This window comes from Mustela nivalis, assembly GCF_964662115.1.
Source record: "Mustela nivalis genome assembly, chromosome: 11".
NCBI lineage: Eukaryota > Metazoa > Chordata > Mammalia > Carnivora > Mustelidae > Mustela > Mustela nivalis.
The window spans coordinates 78,841,251-78,859,412 of record NC_139030.1 but is presented as its reverse complement, the minus strand read 5'-3'; the positions used below and the strand labels follow the sequence as shown (position 1 = coordinate 78,859,412).

The following is an 18,162-nucleotide window of genomic DNA, read 5'->3' as shown; positions in this document are numbered from 1 at the left end:
AGGAAATACTAGAGGTACAGGAAAGAAAAGTTCTTATTAAAGTCACACTTAAATAAAAGGCCATATTTTTGAATAAAAAAATACCTAAAAGCCATAACTTTTTCTGAAGTGCTGGATATTAGCAACTGTTTCTGAACATCCATTCAAAATGGATGTTCTTATTTTTCTTATTGCATGATGGGGATGAGAAAGCCAAAACTGCATTTCCCAGACCCCTTTGCAGCTGGAATGGGACTTAGGGTCCACCTAGGAGATGGGCTTATGAGATTTGGAAGGCAGAAGTGAGGAAGACATCCTCTTCCCAGTATTGTCATTACTGCCAAGCAGGGAAGGTTAGAAACTTGAGTGTTTGTTTGCCGGTGTATGGACATGGGGGTGAGAGGCAGTTCTCATGTGCAGGAGCAGCCTTCTGGCTGGTGGCTCTTAGCTAAGTGTGAAACCTTGAAATCATAGTCCCGCAGTGGCCCCTGAGTTCCCCTCCTTCAACCTTTCCAATATGTGTCAAATTCCCTATATGAAATACCTTCCTGTTTGGAATACCTAGAGGGTTAACAAGTCTGCAGTGAACCCTGAATGATAAACAATCTAAATTGTGCTTCCTGACCTCCCTGCTCCCTCCCTTACTATCCAGTTCTCCATACAGCAGCCTCGAACATCTGAATGGAACATCCACCAGGTCATACTGCTTCCTTCCTTGGTACCAACCAGTGCCTTCCCATGGCACATAGAGAAACTGCAGCCTCCTCCCACAGTCTGCAAGGCCCAAGAGCTCTGGGTCCTACACACTTCTCTGACCTCACCCTCCAGCCACCCCCATTCATTCACCCCACTCCTGGCACACTTGTACAAACTTTGTTTCTTGAACACATCAAGATCATGCCCACTGTAGAGCCCTTCACTTAAGTTCCTGTTTAGGGTGAGTTGTGGGGGTCTTACTGGGGGGCCCCTTGAGCCAGGAACTCCTCTTTCTCCTGGAAACCCTGGATCACCTCGTGAACCATTATAGCCATGTATTCCAGGCTTGCCTCTGGATCCAGGAAGTCCTGGGTGCCCCTATAAGAAATAAGCCGATGAGTGAGGTGTTTCTGCAAGAATACTATAACACAAAGTTTCTGCAACATGGGTCCCCAAATTATGACAGTTGTGACTCACGTGTTATTGAATTTGTGAAGCTTCTTTCCCACCCACAAGTACTATGTGACACAGTAAGAATAGAGAGATAAATTTTAATATACCCCAGCTGAAATTAATTTAGTTTGGATAGTCCAAGAGATTTGGGAAAGCACCTTTGTAAAAATCCTTAAAAAGACTCTAATGGATTATAAAGCCCTTGAAACACATCTTTCCTTCTTTTATTTGGTTTTCATAGTAGAAATGAGAGATTTAAACCTTCTTCCTCTGTTAAAACTAACCAACAAGGAAAAACTTTCCCTATGAGTATACATTTATTTCTAGAACATGGCAAGTACATGTAGTTTGTGTTTTAGAATGTTTTTCTCTAATCTGTTTGAAAACCTTGCTTTTCAAGTAGTGTTTTGGTCTCAAAGTCATTATACAAAATTGAAATGCAAGCAACCTTCCATGTACTACCAAAAGAAAATAAAGAAGAGTTTGCCAAATAAATGTATATGTAGAGAGATAAAATGTGATTTTAAGGGCTTTGGTGGGTGTTTTTCCCTTTAAAAAAAAATGGAGAAAATTTAGGGGTACTTACAGGTATACCATCCAAACCTGGAAATCCAGGAACACCAGTTGGACCCTAATGTCACCAAAAACAAAACAAAAATATAAAAGTTATTAAAGTATTAGATTAACAGATTGATTACTTGAAAACATAAATAATTAATGACTTACTTAAAAAAAAAACCTCTCAGCAGTCATTGTTACTTGATTTTTTTTTAAAGACTTATTTATTTATTTGAGAGAGTTGAGGCGGGCAGAGGGAGAAAATCCCAAGTTGATTCCCCACTAAGTGCAGAGTCCAACATGGGGCTTGATCGCACAACCCGAGGACCATGACTTGAGCTGAAACCAAGAGTTGGTCGCTTAACCAACTGAGCTATCCAGGAGTCTCTTTACGTGAATTAACTTAAAAGCCAACATTTAAAAAAACCTTTTGTACATTTTTTTTTTAATACTTAGGAAGCCAACTTGGCAGCATCAGTTGAAAGAAAACATTCAATACCCTATATGCCAGAATTTTAAGTTCTCAGAATCTGTCTCTTCAAGGGAAATAAACTCTTTACTGTAAACACAGGTCATTTACAGGATTGCTTTTGCACCTGGCATGACACAAAGTTGGGACAGGATCTCAAATTTACATTCAACAGGGAACAAGTTATGGTTTTTATCTATATTATGGCATATTATGCAGTATTTTTGAAAGAATAACTTTAATCTACATAAATTGATATGGAATGATCTCTAAGCCATATGGTTGAGTAAAAAAAGAAAGGCTCAGCATGAGAAATACATCATTTAGGTTTTTAGGAAAGCCATGAAAGAATATAACCCTTCACTGGGGACACTCATGTATTTAAGTGCATAGAAAAGTCTAGAAAGGCATGCTCCTCTGGAACAGAGTTAGGGAATTAGGGCTGACTACGGAAGAGGAGTTTAGACTTAATTTATTATAAGGTGCTAGTAGGGACTATTTGTGATTATAAAAAAATTCTGGCATAGTAACCCTGGTTGGGAAGAATCTCTCACTTAAGAAGAGTCTTACCTTATCACCTTTGTCACCTGGCGCTCCAGGAAGACCACTGTCACCTCTCATCCCTTTCTCTCCTGGAATTCCAATGGGTCCTGGCATTCCCAGGTGTCCAATAGGACCTTGTGGCCCCGGAGGTCCTGGCTGACCCTAAGAAGGAAGATTAAAAAGGCAGAGGGTTAGCTGTTTCTTATGTCTCCTAACACAGACATGTTCACTTGGCTGATAGAAGACAAGAAAATTAGGGTTTGAGTAGAATTCTAGTCATAAAAACATAAATAATATATTAATTACAAAAATAAGGAACATCAACATTGTCCTTTTCAATCTGAATTTAAGGCACACAATAAGTCGAATTAGTCCATGTGTATACACACACACACACACACACACACAAACACACACATACATGAACTGGTTGTAGTTCTCCTACTATTTTCATTCTGTCAATGACATTTATAAATCTTGAGCTGTTTCGCAAAACAAGGAACTTGCAAAGGCAAGGGGAAAAAATCAAAGCATCATAATCAAATACCATTATGTTAGTGACACAAATCAAGAGTGGAGAAATCTGCCAGATCTTTTTGAAAAGTTCATATGGCTAATGATTTTTCTGCTCTTTTAGTGGAAAATGTTTCCTTTTTTAATTACTTTTATCTTGTATTTATTTCTTAATTGGGAAGTAGACTCCACATGTCAATTTGTACTGGTGCAATCTGACCTCCCTCTCAAGCTTCCAAGGTGTGGTCTTGGATTTGCCTGTACTCCACATTCACTACTTGCCAGCCAGCCCTGGGAGCTCTTCCTTGGCTCGGCTTTCCCTCTGGATTGCTCCTTCTCCAGGTTTCCACTTGACTTAGATCTCCCCTATATTGCCACCTGCTTAGCAGGCTTCCTTGATCCCTGGCTTCTCCCCCGACTCCATGAGGTAGGATCGCCAATCCAGTGCCACCCTCATTGGCCTCTCCATTTTATTCTCTGCATCTTTAGCATTTCCTATTTTTCAGTTACCTGCTCATCAGTTGGTTGGCTTTCCAGTTAGATATTAGCACTATGAGGACAAGGGTATTTGCTCACTAGTTAAGTCTTCCCTCTACCATCTATCCCAGATTTTGGCTCAGGAAATCCCTTCTAAATTAATATGGGATAGATGGACTGTCAGTGACTATGGTCCCAGGCTTGTGGTCCAGCCTGACCACCAGCCACTTTGGACACACTCTACCTGGATCCAGTGTGGTTAGGAAAGCGATTTTTGAACTTTGAAAAAGGCAATTCTATCAACTATCATCTTTGTGACATATAAAATGATATTAAACATTCAAACTTACTTATTTTTCATAAAATAATCAAAGTATGAGAATAGTGAGGCTACCTGAATGAACTTAAGAATCTAAAATCAGGGGCACCTTGATGGCTCAGTGGGTTAAAGCCTCTGCTTTCAGCTTGGGTCATGATCCCAGAGTCCTGGGATCAAGCCCCACATTGAGCTCTCTGCTCGGCAGCGAGCCTGCTTCCTCCTCTCTCTCTGCCTGCCTTTCTGCCTACTTGTGATCTCTGTCTATCATATAAATGAACAAAATCTTTTTTAAAAAAAAAAGAATAAAAAATCAGAGTTTCTAAATGACACTTCTAGCTTTGGCATTCAATCTCTGTAAGTTAATTTGGGCAGAAGGTATCTTAGATTCATATGTTGTTGTTGTTGTTTTTTAATAGCTTACTTTGCAATCCAAAGACAACACCCTTACATTAGATTTTTTTTTTAAAAAAAGCTTTATAATGAGAAGTTTACAATAAGGTTTCCACCGATGCAAAGTGATTTATCTGCACAGCACATGCACTGTGGTGTCTAAGGTATTCAACTGTGTTGTCTAATGTGCTCCAGAGCCCATGCTATAGTTTACCAATTTGAAACTACTCTTGGTATTCAATTAAAGTCAGGATGTTCACCAGTAAATTTTTGTGCTTCTTAAAATTTTCCAAAGATGTAAGAAAAATCATGTTGTATCCCTTTTCTCCACCAAAGAACAGTCTCATGATTCAGTGAACAAGCACATCTTGATATGTGGAGAGAAAAGCTGGATGGATTTCAGGAGATATCTGCTCAGTTCAGATCTCAAACCTCTGGGCCATTCTGAATTACTGGTGTTCAACTCCAACTGGGACCACATACAAGAATACAGGGCTGCCCCTCTGGTGTGCAGGGACCAGGAGAAATATTTTTTGGAGAAGAGAATATTTTTTTATTTTATATGAAAATCAGTGTGTCAGCACTATTCTAGTGATCTAATCTCCTGTGATCCCATGAACAAAATTCCACAAGCTGGCAAGTGGGAGGATTCTGTTAGGTGGCCGGGCTCCTGAAACACGCCCAGCCATGGAGTCCCACATCAGCCATAAACATGAACCCCTGATCTCCTCATGAGGGGAATCCTGTACAGGAAGAAGGATCTAAGAGCACCCCTTAAAACAACTCTCTAGGCCCAAGGTTCCATGTGAGCAAACCGAAACTTAGATAACTTCTGGGTCCCTATAAGTGCTTGGGTTGACCAGACACTTAGTATTTCCAGTCTGCTAATCCCTGCACACCAAGCCAACTCTGCGGTCTATACATATTACCCTGTGCCTTACTCATTTTCAGTTGTTCTCTTCCTCGTTCCTTACTCTTTATCCCATAAAAGCTTTCTGACTTCTGGCTATTTTGCAGTTCCCTGGATTCTCAGGAATTCACAAAGTGTTCAAGTTTGTATCACCTAAATTGTATTCTTTAATCATTTTTTAACAACTTTGAAGGGGGAAAAAAAAAAAGACTCTGGGACCCAGCCAGTCCCAGTCTACACGTGATGAGTCACCTTGGACAATGCTGCTGGCTTGGCCAAGCCCAGACACAGGAAGATGGCTGGGGCCCTGCCTGGGGCGTGGGGCCCCCGGACACAAGCTCTGTGTGCCCTGGTCTAAAGACAATAATGACAGAATATTCACAACATTTTTTGTGATAACAAGCAAAACTGGAAACCCTATAAAAACCTTCCCAAATGGGATTAATAGAATAGATTATGGTAACTCCACACAATCGAACACCATACAGCCTATTTTAGCCTGGGTGCCCCAGACACAAAGCATAGGATAAGGAGTCAATGCAAACCATTTGTCTGAGATTCAAAGGACATAGGGTAAGGAAGCAGGGATGTGACAGAGAAAAGGGAAGGCAGGCAATCAGGGTGCAGAATCAAGCCAGTCACTGGAACAGTTAGGAGCCATGGGAACAAGCCCCAAGTGAAAAACATTATGTACCTGGGGCACTTTCTGTTGACTATTACTGCTACACCACTTCTCTTACAGAGCAGAACCAGGACCAAGCCCCACACACAACCTTGACTGGAAACAGAAGCTCCACCACCCTGAAGACCCTGCTCCAAAAGCACCAATGAGCTGCCCGAGTTGACTGCCAGTATCAACCAATCAGGATGAGGCTCTGCCAACCAATCAGCATGAGGCCAGGCCGCCAGCCAATCAGGACAAGGCCCTTGCTAACCAATCAGGAAGAGACATTGTCCCCCTTTCCCTCATTAGCCTAGTGAGTGGGAATTTTCTCCAGATAAGCAGGGTCTCCCTGTCTCTTGGAGAGGCCAGCCTAACCACACTCTTGGTTGGTGCTGAGTCTCCCTTCAGCTCAAGCTGCAACCCCAAGAAAGCCTTGCCTGTGCCTTTGATTTTGGGGTCCAGCCTCGTTTGTACTGTCAGACCCAAGAATCCGACTCCAGTAACAAGACCAGTGGGTCACTGGAGCTCACCCCAGAGCAGGCCCTCGGGACTCAGGGTAGAATACACACCTCAGAGTGATCCCACCCAAGGGCGAGGGAACTGCGGGGTTTACCTCCTCGCTGGGGGCCCACAGTGGTGGGTGGGGAGTGCCAGCTGCCGAGCAGGCAAATGGGGTCGCTGACAGAGCCTGCAGAGAGATGCAGAGACCGGCAGCTGGAGACCCCAGGGGGGAGCACGGAAGAAACAGGCCTGACGGAAATGTGGAGGGCCTGAACATCAAAGAGAGCGGGCAAGGCTTTCTGAGCTGACACAGCTCACCCTGGTGATTCTCATGACGTAGACACAGTGACCGAACACCCAGGCTCTGCAGACAGGCCCCTGGAGTTGAGGCCCAGGCCCACCAGCTGGGTGACCACGGGCACATTTCATACCCTCCCTATTCCTCAGCTTCTTTCTCTGTCAATGGCTGGTGGACATAAAAAGAATAATGCATGGCAAATGTTTATGGCATAGTGCCCCGCACATCTATGCTAACTATTGTATTATTATATTTATAATATTATTATAATATCTATTTAGTTCATTGTTCAAAGGGAGACAAACAAGTTCCATATTTTATCCCACCTGTAGGAAAACAAATGGACAGACATCTTCTCTAAATGCATGTTTATAAAGGTACATTTCTTTTTTTTTTTTTTTAAGATTTTTTTATTTATTTGTCAGAGAGAGAGAGCACATGAACACAGGCAGACAGAATGGCAGGCAGAGGGAGAAGCAGACTCCCTGCCAAGCAAGGAGCCCGATGTGGGACTTGATCCCAGGACGCTGGGATCATGACCCGAGCCGAAGGCAGCTGCTTAACCAACTGAGCCACCCAGGCGTCCTAATATAAAGGTACATTTCTTGAGGGATATACAAGAAATAACATTTTGTCATGCCTCAGGAGGGAAAATGCAAGCCAGAGCAATGTTACCATTTACCAAGAGCAAATATGACCTTTCTAATAAAGACTAACATTTCTCTTTCACCATGAAGTTACCGACTCAACAAACATTATCAACAACCTTTATCACCTGACTAAACTTCGCAAATCAAAAATCATACTTCATTTGAACTTGCCCTTCTCTTCATGCTTTTTCATCATCATCGTAACAGCTACTATTTATTGAGTGTCCATAAAAATACTAAAAGCTTAGAATTTTCAAGGAAGCTTAAATCTATAAATATGTATTATAAAACAGACAACAATAAAATATGAAATGTAATTATACAGGAACAAATCTTTTGGGGGCATTTTGAGGGCATATCAATTTAAATATTGCACAAACTGTAAAAAACCATCTAAAAGAATAAATAATGACTTCAGCTCCCTTTTTTAAAAAAACTATGTTAATTGCTCTTACTTGGTAAGATTTCCTGAATATAATAGTCAGGAAATTAACTGCTTTTTCATTAAGTTTGGGAATTATCTTTTCATCTTACAGGTAATTTACCAAAGAAAACTCCAAATTACCTTTTGTGAATGTTGTACTTTATAATAATGTAACATTTAGAAACAACAAAATATACGTTTAAACATAAAAGGGTAACTGAGAAAGAGACAGTCAATTAACTGCCTATAAATCTCCTTAATGTGTTTCATTCTGGATGCGCAAGACTGGATCTGGTGAGCTAATGGAACTTTAGGGAGAGAAAAAAATAAAGGAGTGGAAAGTTTCCCATGGTGGTAAGAATAATAAAACACTGCTCAGTATACAAATGGGTCCTGATTTGAGAAGTTGCCATCTAAAAAGCCTTTAAAATAAAATAAAACAAGGAATGGTTATTTACATTATTCATCTCTGAACCCCGTGTCCTTCCTCACTGCCCCCCCAACCCTTGCCCTAATCTGTTACACTGACTGCCTTGCCCTTTCTGAATAAGCTCTTTTCTTTCACAGACTTGGTATCCTGTCTCAGAAATGTCCCTCTCACTCCTAAGGTTACCTCTTAGTGCTCCCATGAAAAGACTTTCCAACCTCCTGTCCTCCCCTCACACATCCTTCAGAACTAGATGGTTCTCGAAGATGCTTCTATAATAACACCCCTTGCCTATTACAGTGACCGTCTCTTTATCCCTCAACCCCACAACTGCTAACCATGAACTTCTGGAGGGCACAGGCTATGTGCTCAAGATTTCGATGATAGGAAGGACAATAAATACTTAATAAAACACGAACAGTGAAATAGTCAATGATTCCACACTGAGGTGAGCAGAGCACAACCTGACACCATGAGCAATGGCCCTAATTGCAATGATATTTGTAACTTCTTCTTGAGATAAAACACAGTGATGTTATACCATCATTTCAACCATATTAAATGGCAAATATAACCCCTACTTTATAGGTGGAAAAACTAGCATAAAGTATTAAATGCTTACTTATTTACAACCATTGGGGAAGACTGTGGTTTGTTTTACTTTTAGCCTTGTTTTTATTTTTCACATTAATAGGTAATTCATTACAGGATAAATTTTTTAAAGAAATACACTAAACCTCGTATCACAATATTAAATCTATCAGAAAGCTGCTCATGAAATTTTTCCAAACACGTCTTTGAAATAGTCATAGCTAGTTCATCTAATTTGAGTAAATAATTTATCCACAGCAATGTAGAGGATAATTCTAATCTCCTTAAACTATTTCATATTTTAAAAAGGGGTCAGTTTAAAAAAACCATAAAGTACAAGTAAATATTTGAGCTCACTCATATATAAGGTTATAATGGAATTAACTTCAGGATGAACAGACATAAATAACAAGCCTGTAAGCGATGTTTCTATAACTAGAGGATCATTAAATAATCAAAAGAATTTTGCATCTTCAAAAAAGAATTTTAAAGAAATATTTTCCTCCTAACCACGTGCCCTTCACCCAAGAACAACAATATGATCTGCAGTGGGATTGCTACACTGGATTCAGGCTAGCAAAAAGGAAAAAAGAAATACCCCATGGAATGACTGACTGACTTTCAGATGTAGTTTCCCTGATGTATCTACTGATCTTTCTTTCTTAATTTCTTAATTTTTTTCTTAATTTTCCTTCCTTCCTTTCCTTCCCTTTCCTTTTTTAAAATTCTTTTTTCTTTTTCTTTCTTTTTTCTTTCTTTTTTTTTTTTTTTTTTTTTTGCTACTGTGTGCACAGAAATGCCTTTGTAGCTTATGACTTTCAGTGAGAGACAGCAAAATTAATAAAGATTCCCTGAATCCAGAAATGACCATTGTCTTGCCCGCTGAGGAACCTGCGGAATGCCCTGTGATGCCACAGGTCATGGTCTTCGTCCTCACTGATGGCGTGTCACCGGACCTGCCCTACACGTGCCTCTCTCCTGAGGCTGCCAGGAGCAGCAGGCTCCCCGGCTACCTGTTCAAAAAAGGGACAAAGGTGATCGGAGTAGACAGAGTCACCCAGCCCTCTGTGGCCAGGGCATTCCTTTAGGATTCTGTCACCTGTGAATCATCTCTGCCAGGCACGGCTCTTGAGCAGGGTGAAGACCAAATCATTATGATTTCACAACTTGGTAGAACAGATCAATAGATGAGAGAATATGTACATTTTTAAAAACCAAAATCTTCCAACTCAGTCTTTTGGGCTGCCACTGATGGGTTTGCTCCCAGGGAGCAAACCCTTTGGGGAATGACAAAAATCTAAGAAACTTGTCATGTTAGCAGTAGGAGGTTTGGGAGAAATAACGACAGAGAGACAACTACAAGCCCATATACACTCACACTTCGTCTGCCACAGCTTTCTGTTCCTTCCCAACCAGAAGCTGAATCAGTGCAAAGAAGTACAAACATATGTTTGTTTGTTCATTCATTAGTGAATGAACAAATGACTATGAAAGATGTTTTTATTACACTAATTACATACACAATTCCAAATCACCCTCAGTCTCTATGACCATGACAGTGATCATCAAAGTGTCCAGGAAGGGAAGGAATTTGTTTATGGAGTCTGGTCCTGTGCCTGTTACTCTCCAGACCTTGCTTCATTTAATCCATCCACCAACACCGAGAAATGTGAATTAGTTTCCCCAGGTAGATTAGAAAAGTCTATTTAGGGGTATAACTTACTCAGACACCCATGCCTAGTAGGCTTGCTTCGTACGTGCATCAGTCATTTGCTCTCCAAACCGCTCCTCTTCCCACACCTCAGCCTGGCACAGTGGAGGGTCCCTCCACCAACCCTCACTCACACCACACCTGCAGTGACACGTCCAAGGCCTCCAGCCTCGTCTTATTTTTAAACTTAAAAAAAAAATTATCCCAATGTACTCTATATTCTTTTGTAAAGTTTCTTTAGGAAACAGCAATATTCATCAAATTAACTAAAGGCCTCTATTTTTGTCATTCTCAGATCCTGTCAATCTCAAAACTGTTTTCTAGACCCTTCTTGAACCTTCCTCCCTCACACTCCTCACGTGAGAAGCCAAGCACATCACTCCCAAACTAGCTTCCCTGCCCCCTTCTTCCCAGACCCAACAGATGGCAATTTTTTCCTTCCGTCTATAAGCTCACCACATGGCAGTCAGCTTTCCCTTGCTCTCCATGTCCACCCTGTGGCCAAGGCCACCCTACTCTCTTTGACTTAACTCTCATGTGTCTTACTGTCATCCCCCTGCAGAGACTCCCTGTCCTGGTCTTGTCATCTCACAAGGGCTACCCAAGCACCAGCCCTCCTCCCTTCCTTCACCCTGGGCGTCCACACGCTTCTACAGACAACTGTCAACTCCTCTGCAGTCTTCTCTTGCCCCTGTCACTGTTTTCATCACCCACTACAATGCAGACAGTCTGCCCTTCACCCCCCCAGCCTAACCTACTGCCTGTCACTTCCACACCTACACCTTCTGCTCCAATCACACACATGCCTCCCATTTGCCTGAAGCAATGGCAGCCTTTCTCCATCTGTAGCTTAGACTCAACCTTCCTCCAACCCAAACCATCATGGTGGTGGCGGCGGCAGGGAAGACACTTGTTCTAGGCACCAACACAGCACTGTGCATTCATCTCATGGAATCCTTACATCCATAAAGCAGAAAGCCACCCTATAGCTACTTTTCTGTTTCCCAAATGACATAACTGAGGCTCAGAGAGACAGAGACCACTTGATTATCGCCTAGGAAAACGAAGATTCAAACTCAGGTCCTCAAACTTCAATTGTCTCTCTCTGCTCTTTTCACCCCAGTTCTGATCAATCTCACTGTTGCACAAACCCTTCTGTCCACCCTAAAATAGCACCTAAAAAGACTCATCACCTATTCTTCATTATTGTTTCATGCATGTTAGTTTAAGGAATATGTGCTTGGGATGATGTCTTCCAGAGAGCTTTTGGGGGCCAGGGATGTGTGCACATTTTATTACCACTCCAGAACCATGGCCACTGCCTGGCACGGTGTACATTCTAAACACGAACTCAGGGAATAGTGAATGGATTAAGACATTCTGATTCAAACACACCATTCAACGCCACCCGTCCTGCCTTTTCCAAGCTTGGCTGTAATTCAAAGAGTGATCCACTAGGTGACACTAGAGCATCACCTAAAGCCTCAAACAGGCCTCCATGAGGAACAGAGCTCTTTAATTAAGCGCCGCCAGGTCTAAAGTGCTAGATATCAAGAAGGGTTATAAAAATAAATAACGAAAAGGTGTTATTCAAGGATTACAGTCCAAGGAGACTGGACTGTGGTGGCAGAGTGTCTTCTTGTACCTTCGGATCACCTCACTTGCTAATGAGAGGATAAACTGGTCCATTTGGCCTGGAGTAGCACTGACCTGGGATTCCCAGTCGTGTTCTTGAGAGGCTGCATGGTGCGGGGGAAGGAACCCTGCTCTGAGAACCAGAAGGTAGGGCTTCACTGCTGAGCAATAAATAAATCACCTCTTGAACCTGGTTATTGAAGAGTGCCTTCCCCATCTTTAAAAACAGCAGAAGAGCAGCCCAACATACCTCTGCTGTGGGAACTGAATGAAACAGTGTGGGGAGCTCCCAGTGGCCTCCCTGAGGGGCTGGAACCAGCTGACCCCTGCTCTGTTTTCTCAGTATCCCTGCACCTTGTCTTCTCCGTGTTTTCTCCTGTGTCCTCTGTGCCCACGCCCTTCCTCCTGCTGCAGAGAAGCCCCTAGGAGCTTCACAGGGCTGCCCTGGTCTCTTCTCACTTTCTTTAGGGCAAACTTGACCTTTTCCATGGAGTTAATGGCGCCTAATGCTGAACAACCAACCCCTCAACTTCCCTCCCTAGCCCCGACTTCTCTGTGGAGCCCTGACCATATTCAACTGACCTCCAGCTCTACAAATCCAAAATGGGACTTGTAGATCATGCCCCGCAACGTGCTCCTTGGTCATACAGCACTCCCGGTACAGCCGTCCGCCCCTCGCCAGCCTACCTCCACTGTCCTCCTCGTTCCTATCCGTCCTGCCTCCCAAATATCCCTGCCACCCATCTGCTTCCCCCACCTCTTCATGCACCCCCTTGCTAAGCAACCTCACCTCCCATCTGGGACGAAAACCTGACAGGTTTTCCCTAGCACTGCCCCTCGCCCCCACATACACTCCCTGTATCCTCCAAACAGCAGCAGGAATGATCTCTTTACAACACATATCCAACACGCTTCCACACTCCTCAAAATCCTTCAGAGCCTTCCTTGTTACCTGGAAAGAGCCTGTGCCTGCTTTCCCCCCCGCACCTCATGTCCCTTCCTCCCTCACCTACTACAGCCAAAGCTTTCCAGCTCCTTATGATTCCTCAAACACGCCAGCCTGTCTCCTTCTCCTTTCAGGACCGAACAGAGGCTGTTCTCTCAGCCCAGACACTTGCAGTGGGCTGAATGGTGTCCACAAGAAGATATGTCTGATCTTAATCCCTATGTTTGTGGAAAGCCCGCAAGATGGCAAACAAGGTGCTGACATTAAGGACCTTGGGAGAAGGAGCTGGTCCTGGATTATCTGACGGGTCCTGGGACACAGAAGAAGATTCGTCACAGATACACAGAGGAGAAGGCGGTGCAGTGTGCAGACAGAGGTTGGAGGGACAGGGGCACAGGCTGAGGAATGCTGATAGTCACCATGGAAGCTGGAAGAGGCAGTGGATGGAGCCTCCCTTCTTGCCTGTGGAGGGAGTACGGCAATGGCAACACCTTGCCTGTGCCCTTCTGGCTCAAGAACTTGCGAGAAGATACATTTCTCTGGTTTTAAGCCACCAAGCATGTGATAATTTGTTGTGTCTGCCCTAGGGACTGACAGGACATGGTGCCAGGCCATCACTAGATGACCTCTGATTCCACTATCTCCGCCTCAACCCCCCCCCCCCCCCCCGTCCCCACCCACTCTCCCAGGGAGAGATCCTTGCTTTCTGTCTGTTCTTACCCTGATGCCCCCCAAGATCCTAACAGTGCCTGGCACTCCTCGGCCACCCAGAAATAATGGCCAAACGTGCATCTTGGTCCCTTCTGCTGGTCTCTGAGTTCCAGACCACAAGGACCTTTTCTTACTCATTAAAGCCTCGTGATGGCAGGTACAGGGCAAATGCTCAAGGACTATGAATGAATGGGATGAATGAATGGCTATCTGCTGAATGAATTGCAGATGAGCTCCCAGGACGCAGGAATGAAAAAAATTAGCACCTTTGAGACAGAGCTGTTTCCCCCGGGGATTTCTTGGCAATTTACTGAAAATAGTATTTGAAAGGGGAAATCTACGTTAACTTTCTTTGTAATTCAGCATTTTAATTAATTTAGTCAGATGTTACCCTTGCCCCAGAGAGATTTTCTAGAGCTGCAAATACTGTTTCCCATTCTCCTGCGGGGACTATGGCCTGCTTTGGGAAGCACCTGTATTGCTGGCCCTTATTTCTCACCACCAACAAGACTGTCTCCCCTTTGGCAATGACCTTGATCCTCTCAAGTTCAGCGTAGTCCCCACATTTGCTGAGCTCTGCGGCCGCCTGGCCTCAGCTCATGCTGGGTCGCAGAGCTCAGCAGTCTTCGTTGCTATGGAATTGAACTCCACATGCGGAGGCCAAAGGCTCTGCTGCAAATCACTGGCCATTTAATAAGGTGACTGATCAGGGCAGATACGCCAAAACCTACCTTCACAACCACACCATCACTAGGACTCCCTGGTGAGCTTCGGCACACCTGGCCTGTTTGGAAAAACAACATGTTCTACCACATAATAGCCAAATACAAGCTAGTTTTCTCTCCTGCCTTCTAGCACAAATGCTAGATTTAGAGAGAGAGAGAGCTCTGTCAGCATACTGAAAGCCGTGTTAGTTAGTTGAAGTCATTCTTGTATATGGACACAAGCTACTACTGTAACTTCTACCACTATGATTATTAATAGACCAAATAGTATAAAATGATAGACATGTATCCTCTCTCTCCCCACTTGGTTTCCCACGCCCTGCTCAGAAATACTCCCTCCAGCCTCTGCAACTGAAGATCTATTCTGTTCACTTCTGCAAATTTTTCATTCTTCAGAAATCAAGGTTACTATTCCTGACAGGGGAACATTTAACAAGCAAAGCCAAAGTCATAAACAGCTGCTGAGCTAAATTGTACTGGGGAATTTGTTCTGTAGACACTATATTTTCTCCAGTTCTGGGTCCTGATGCCTTTCTGTGACAAATGCACTATATGTAGCTCTCTAAGTTCCCCGAGGCCAATATCCCTTCCTGGGGCCCCTCCCTTGAGTTACCTGCTGTCCCCTGAAAGCCCCCGAGACTTCCATCAGGCCTGGCTTCATGTCTCAGAGAATTCTCCAACAGAGACAACATGAGCTAGGGAGTGCGTGCTTGGAAGAGAAAGATCAAATTTGTCAGTTGTCACTGGAATTGGCCTACACCAAAATATAGCATAAGTGAGTTATGGGAACTTTGGGATCTAATACTAATTGCTCTGTACCATTTATCAGGCTACAGTGTACTAGAATACAGCTGTGTGAGGGATAAAGAGATAGAGTTCTAGAACTTTGTGTGCAAATAATTTAACAATGAAAAATGTTAATAATTAAAATCCCCCAAGCAAATTCCATTTTTATCATGGAATGCAGGCTCCTTAGGAGTGTGTGGGACAAATGAATGAGATTGTGGGGAAAAATACTTGTACATTTTTTGTGATTTAAAATCCCCACAGGAAAAAATAAATAAATAAATAAAATAAAATCCCCACAGGAAACACTGATTTGCTAATGTGTGATTTTAGCTTTCAAACCGCAAAAACTAAGACAGGTCTTGAGTTTTAAGCTCTTTGACCCCTTGTATAAAAACCACCAAACTATAAAGTTCTTATTATAACAGTTAACAGTTCAATAGCTGCTAGACTCCCTTGAACAAAAGACAGTATGGACATATATTTTATTTTGGAAAAAGCTGTAGAAAGAGTCTTTAATATCCTTCTAGTTACTAAAGTGGAACTTGTAAAAGGTGCCATCCTATTCTGTAGACACATAATTTCCCCTGCAAGGAGGCAGCCATCAAAAACGTGAAGATTGGGGCGCCTGGGTGGCTCGGTGGGTTAAAGCCTCTGCCTTTGGCTCGGGTCATGATCTCAGGGTGCTGGGATCGAGCCCCACGTCGGGCTCTCTGCTCAGCGGGGAGCCTGCTTCCCCCTCTCTCTCTCTGCCTACCTCTCTGCCTGCTTGTGATCTGTCTCTGTCAAAGAAATAAAATCTTAAAAAAAAAAAAAAGTGAAGATTCCTCTGCTGAAATTAGTAAAGAAAACCTTAAAATCTTGCCCAATGCCACCTCATTCATGTCCTTAAAGAGGGACTACCATGAAGTTAGGGGAGATGTTAGGGCATAGTTGCAAAATATTTTGGAAGCCGATTATATAGCTGATACACGTAAAAGGCCACGCCCACATCACAGAACCTGAGCCTGATAGGGCTGGGAGGGACAGGATCAGCCCCACAGGACAAACACTTATTTCCCAGCTGAGACTCTGAACCCCGAAGAAGAAGCCATAGGCATTCCAATCTCCCACCCTCCACCTGGAGCTCTTTCCAGGATGGTCCTGAGCCCTTAAAGGGCTGTTGGCTGCCACTGCTTCAGGCACTTATTTCTGGCCCTTCCTGAAACCACAAGGGAATTTGAATTTACATGAGATTATGCATTTAGTAACAAGCTTAAAGATGCACGTGTGTAGGTGTGGGGAGGATTGGGGTGAGGGGCTCCCTGCTAATTCTGATCCCCCCCTTCAGATATGATAGGTGTCCCTGCAGGCATGCTCTAGCACAGCATGGCTACCCACCCAGGCTCCCGATCCTGCCCAGGCTGGAGTCTGGTTTTAACGTATTTGATTTTTGACTAACTGCCTTAATGTGCCATGTAACATTATCATCTCGAAGCAGTACAAGAAACTGACACCCCTTCTTAAGGGGTGAAACACAAGTAAGCACCTTCAATTCTAGGGTGTCCACTGTGGTCCAGGAGTCAACATCAACACTGTATGTGTGTCCATATGAGCACCTTGAAGGAGGGCGAGGAGGGGGTGCTTATGATCTCAGCAAGAGGGTCAAGGGCATCCATGCTCACACCCAAACAGAGCTGCAGGTCCGAACAGTGAGGGAAGAGAACGGGGTCCCCACCAGGGGCATCGGCACTCGCTGGAGGGAGTTGGAGGGGAGTTGGAGAGGATGCCTTGGGAGGGCTGGGGTCTCCACAGAGCTCCTCTGGGGAGGGCAGGAAAGATAGAGGCTGAATGCAAGTGGGAAGACATTCCAGAAAGGGGTAGGCAGGTGAGAAGGTTCAGATTATGCTCAAGGGAGTGAGTGGCTCAACAGATGCAGCTGGGGCGGGGCGGGGCGGGGGTGGGGAAGGAAGCAGCAGGAATGGCTGGTGGAAAAACACGGTGAAGCTAGACTAGGGGCCTGCACGGTCCATGGTTGCAGCTGAACTTCACTTTGTCAGAACTGTCAGTCCTTGGTTCCCTGACCCAGATACGCCCCAGCTCCACCTCAAACTCCCACGTGGGTCCCCGGTTCCAGCCCTAACCCCCGGTCTTTCCAGGGCACGGGGCCGGCCTGGCTTCCCAGCAGTTGCTCCAGACACAGCAGTTCTGATCGGGGCTTAAACTACTCACTCAGGCATTCACCCCGAAAAGGGGAATAATTTGCTTCTGAGGAACGCCTGGCTGTGCCACTCACAGGCTCTGCCCCCTTAGGCGGCTCCTCAACCCTCTGAAAGGGGGGTCTATTATTGTTTCTCTAGTCCCCCTTGAGCTGTCACCGCAGCCTGGAGATGGTATGTGAGTTGGCTGACTGCTGAGTCCTCGGGAGCCACCTCCCAGTTATGCGCCAGCCGAGCTCCCAGACTCCCAGCTGGAAACCGCCGCCAGCAACTCGCAGCCTGCGCGCGGGGGCCATCTAGCTGGAAAGGGCAGAGGTGGAGCGGTGTGCATTCTGCTCTCCCTGACCACCCAGGAACGGGGATACGGACGGCCGAGTGCAGCCTGTCCCGTCAGCCCTCGCAACCCCTGGCCCCAGACACGGCGTTATGGGACGTCAGGTGCAGTGCTGGTGACTGCGGAACATCCCAGGAAACACAAGAGAAAGGACTAATGGTGGGAATACAAGGAAACCGAGGCTCGGTTGCCCTGGGCTCACAAAGTTATGACGAAGGTCTGGTGTTTGAATCTGAGTGTCATCATCCCCTCGT

At 44.4% G+C, this 18,162-nt stretch overlaps 1 protein-coding gene across 9 annotated transcripts in view; it reads right to left on the bottom strand.

Annotated features, from left to right (window-relative positions):
- Positions 1-18,162, bottom strand: part of COL4A4 (collagen type IV alpha 4 chain) — a 125,044-nt gene that overhangs the window by 81,609 nt on the left and 25,273 nt on the right. For all 9 annotated transcript variants that reach the window (XR_014300448.1, XR_014300449.1, XM_082690159.1 and 6 more), the window contains 3 exons: positions 2,726-2,860; positions 1,715-1,759; positions 937-1,053 (listed from right to left, as the gene is read on the bottom strand). Coding sequence is in view for 7 of the 9 variants with exons in the window: in XM_082690159.1 (XP_082546285.1) it covers positions 937-1,053; positions 1,715-1,759; positions 2,726-2,860 (297 nt within the window). In the remaining 2 variants the exon portion in view is untranslated. The remainder of the gene's footprint in view (positions 1-936; positions 1,054-1,714; positions 1,760-2,725; positions 2,861-18,162) is intronic.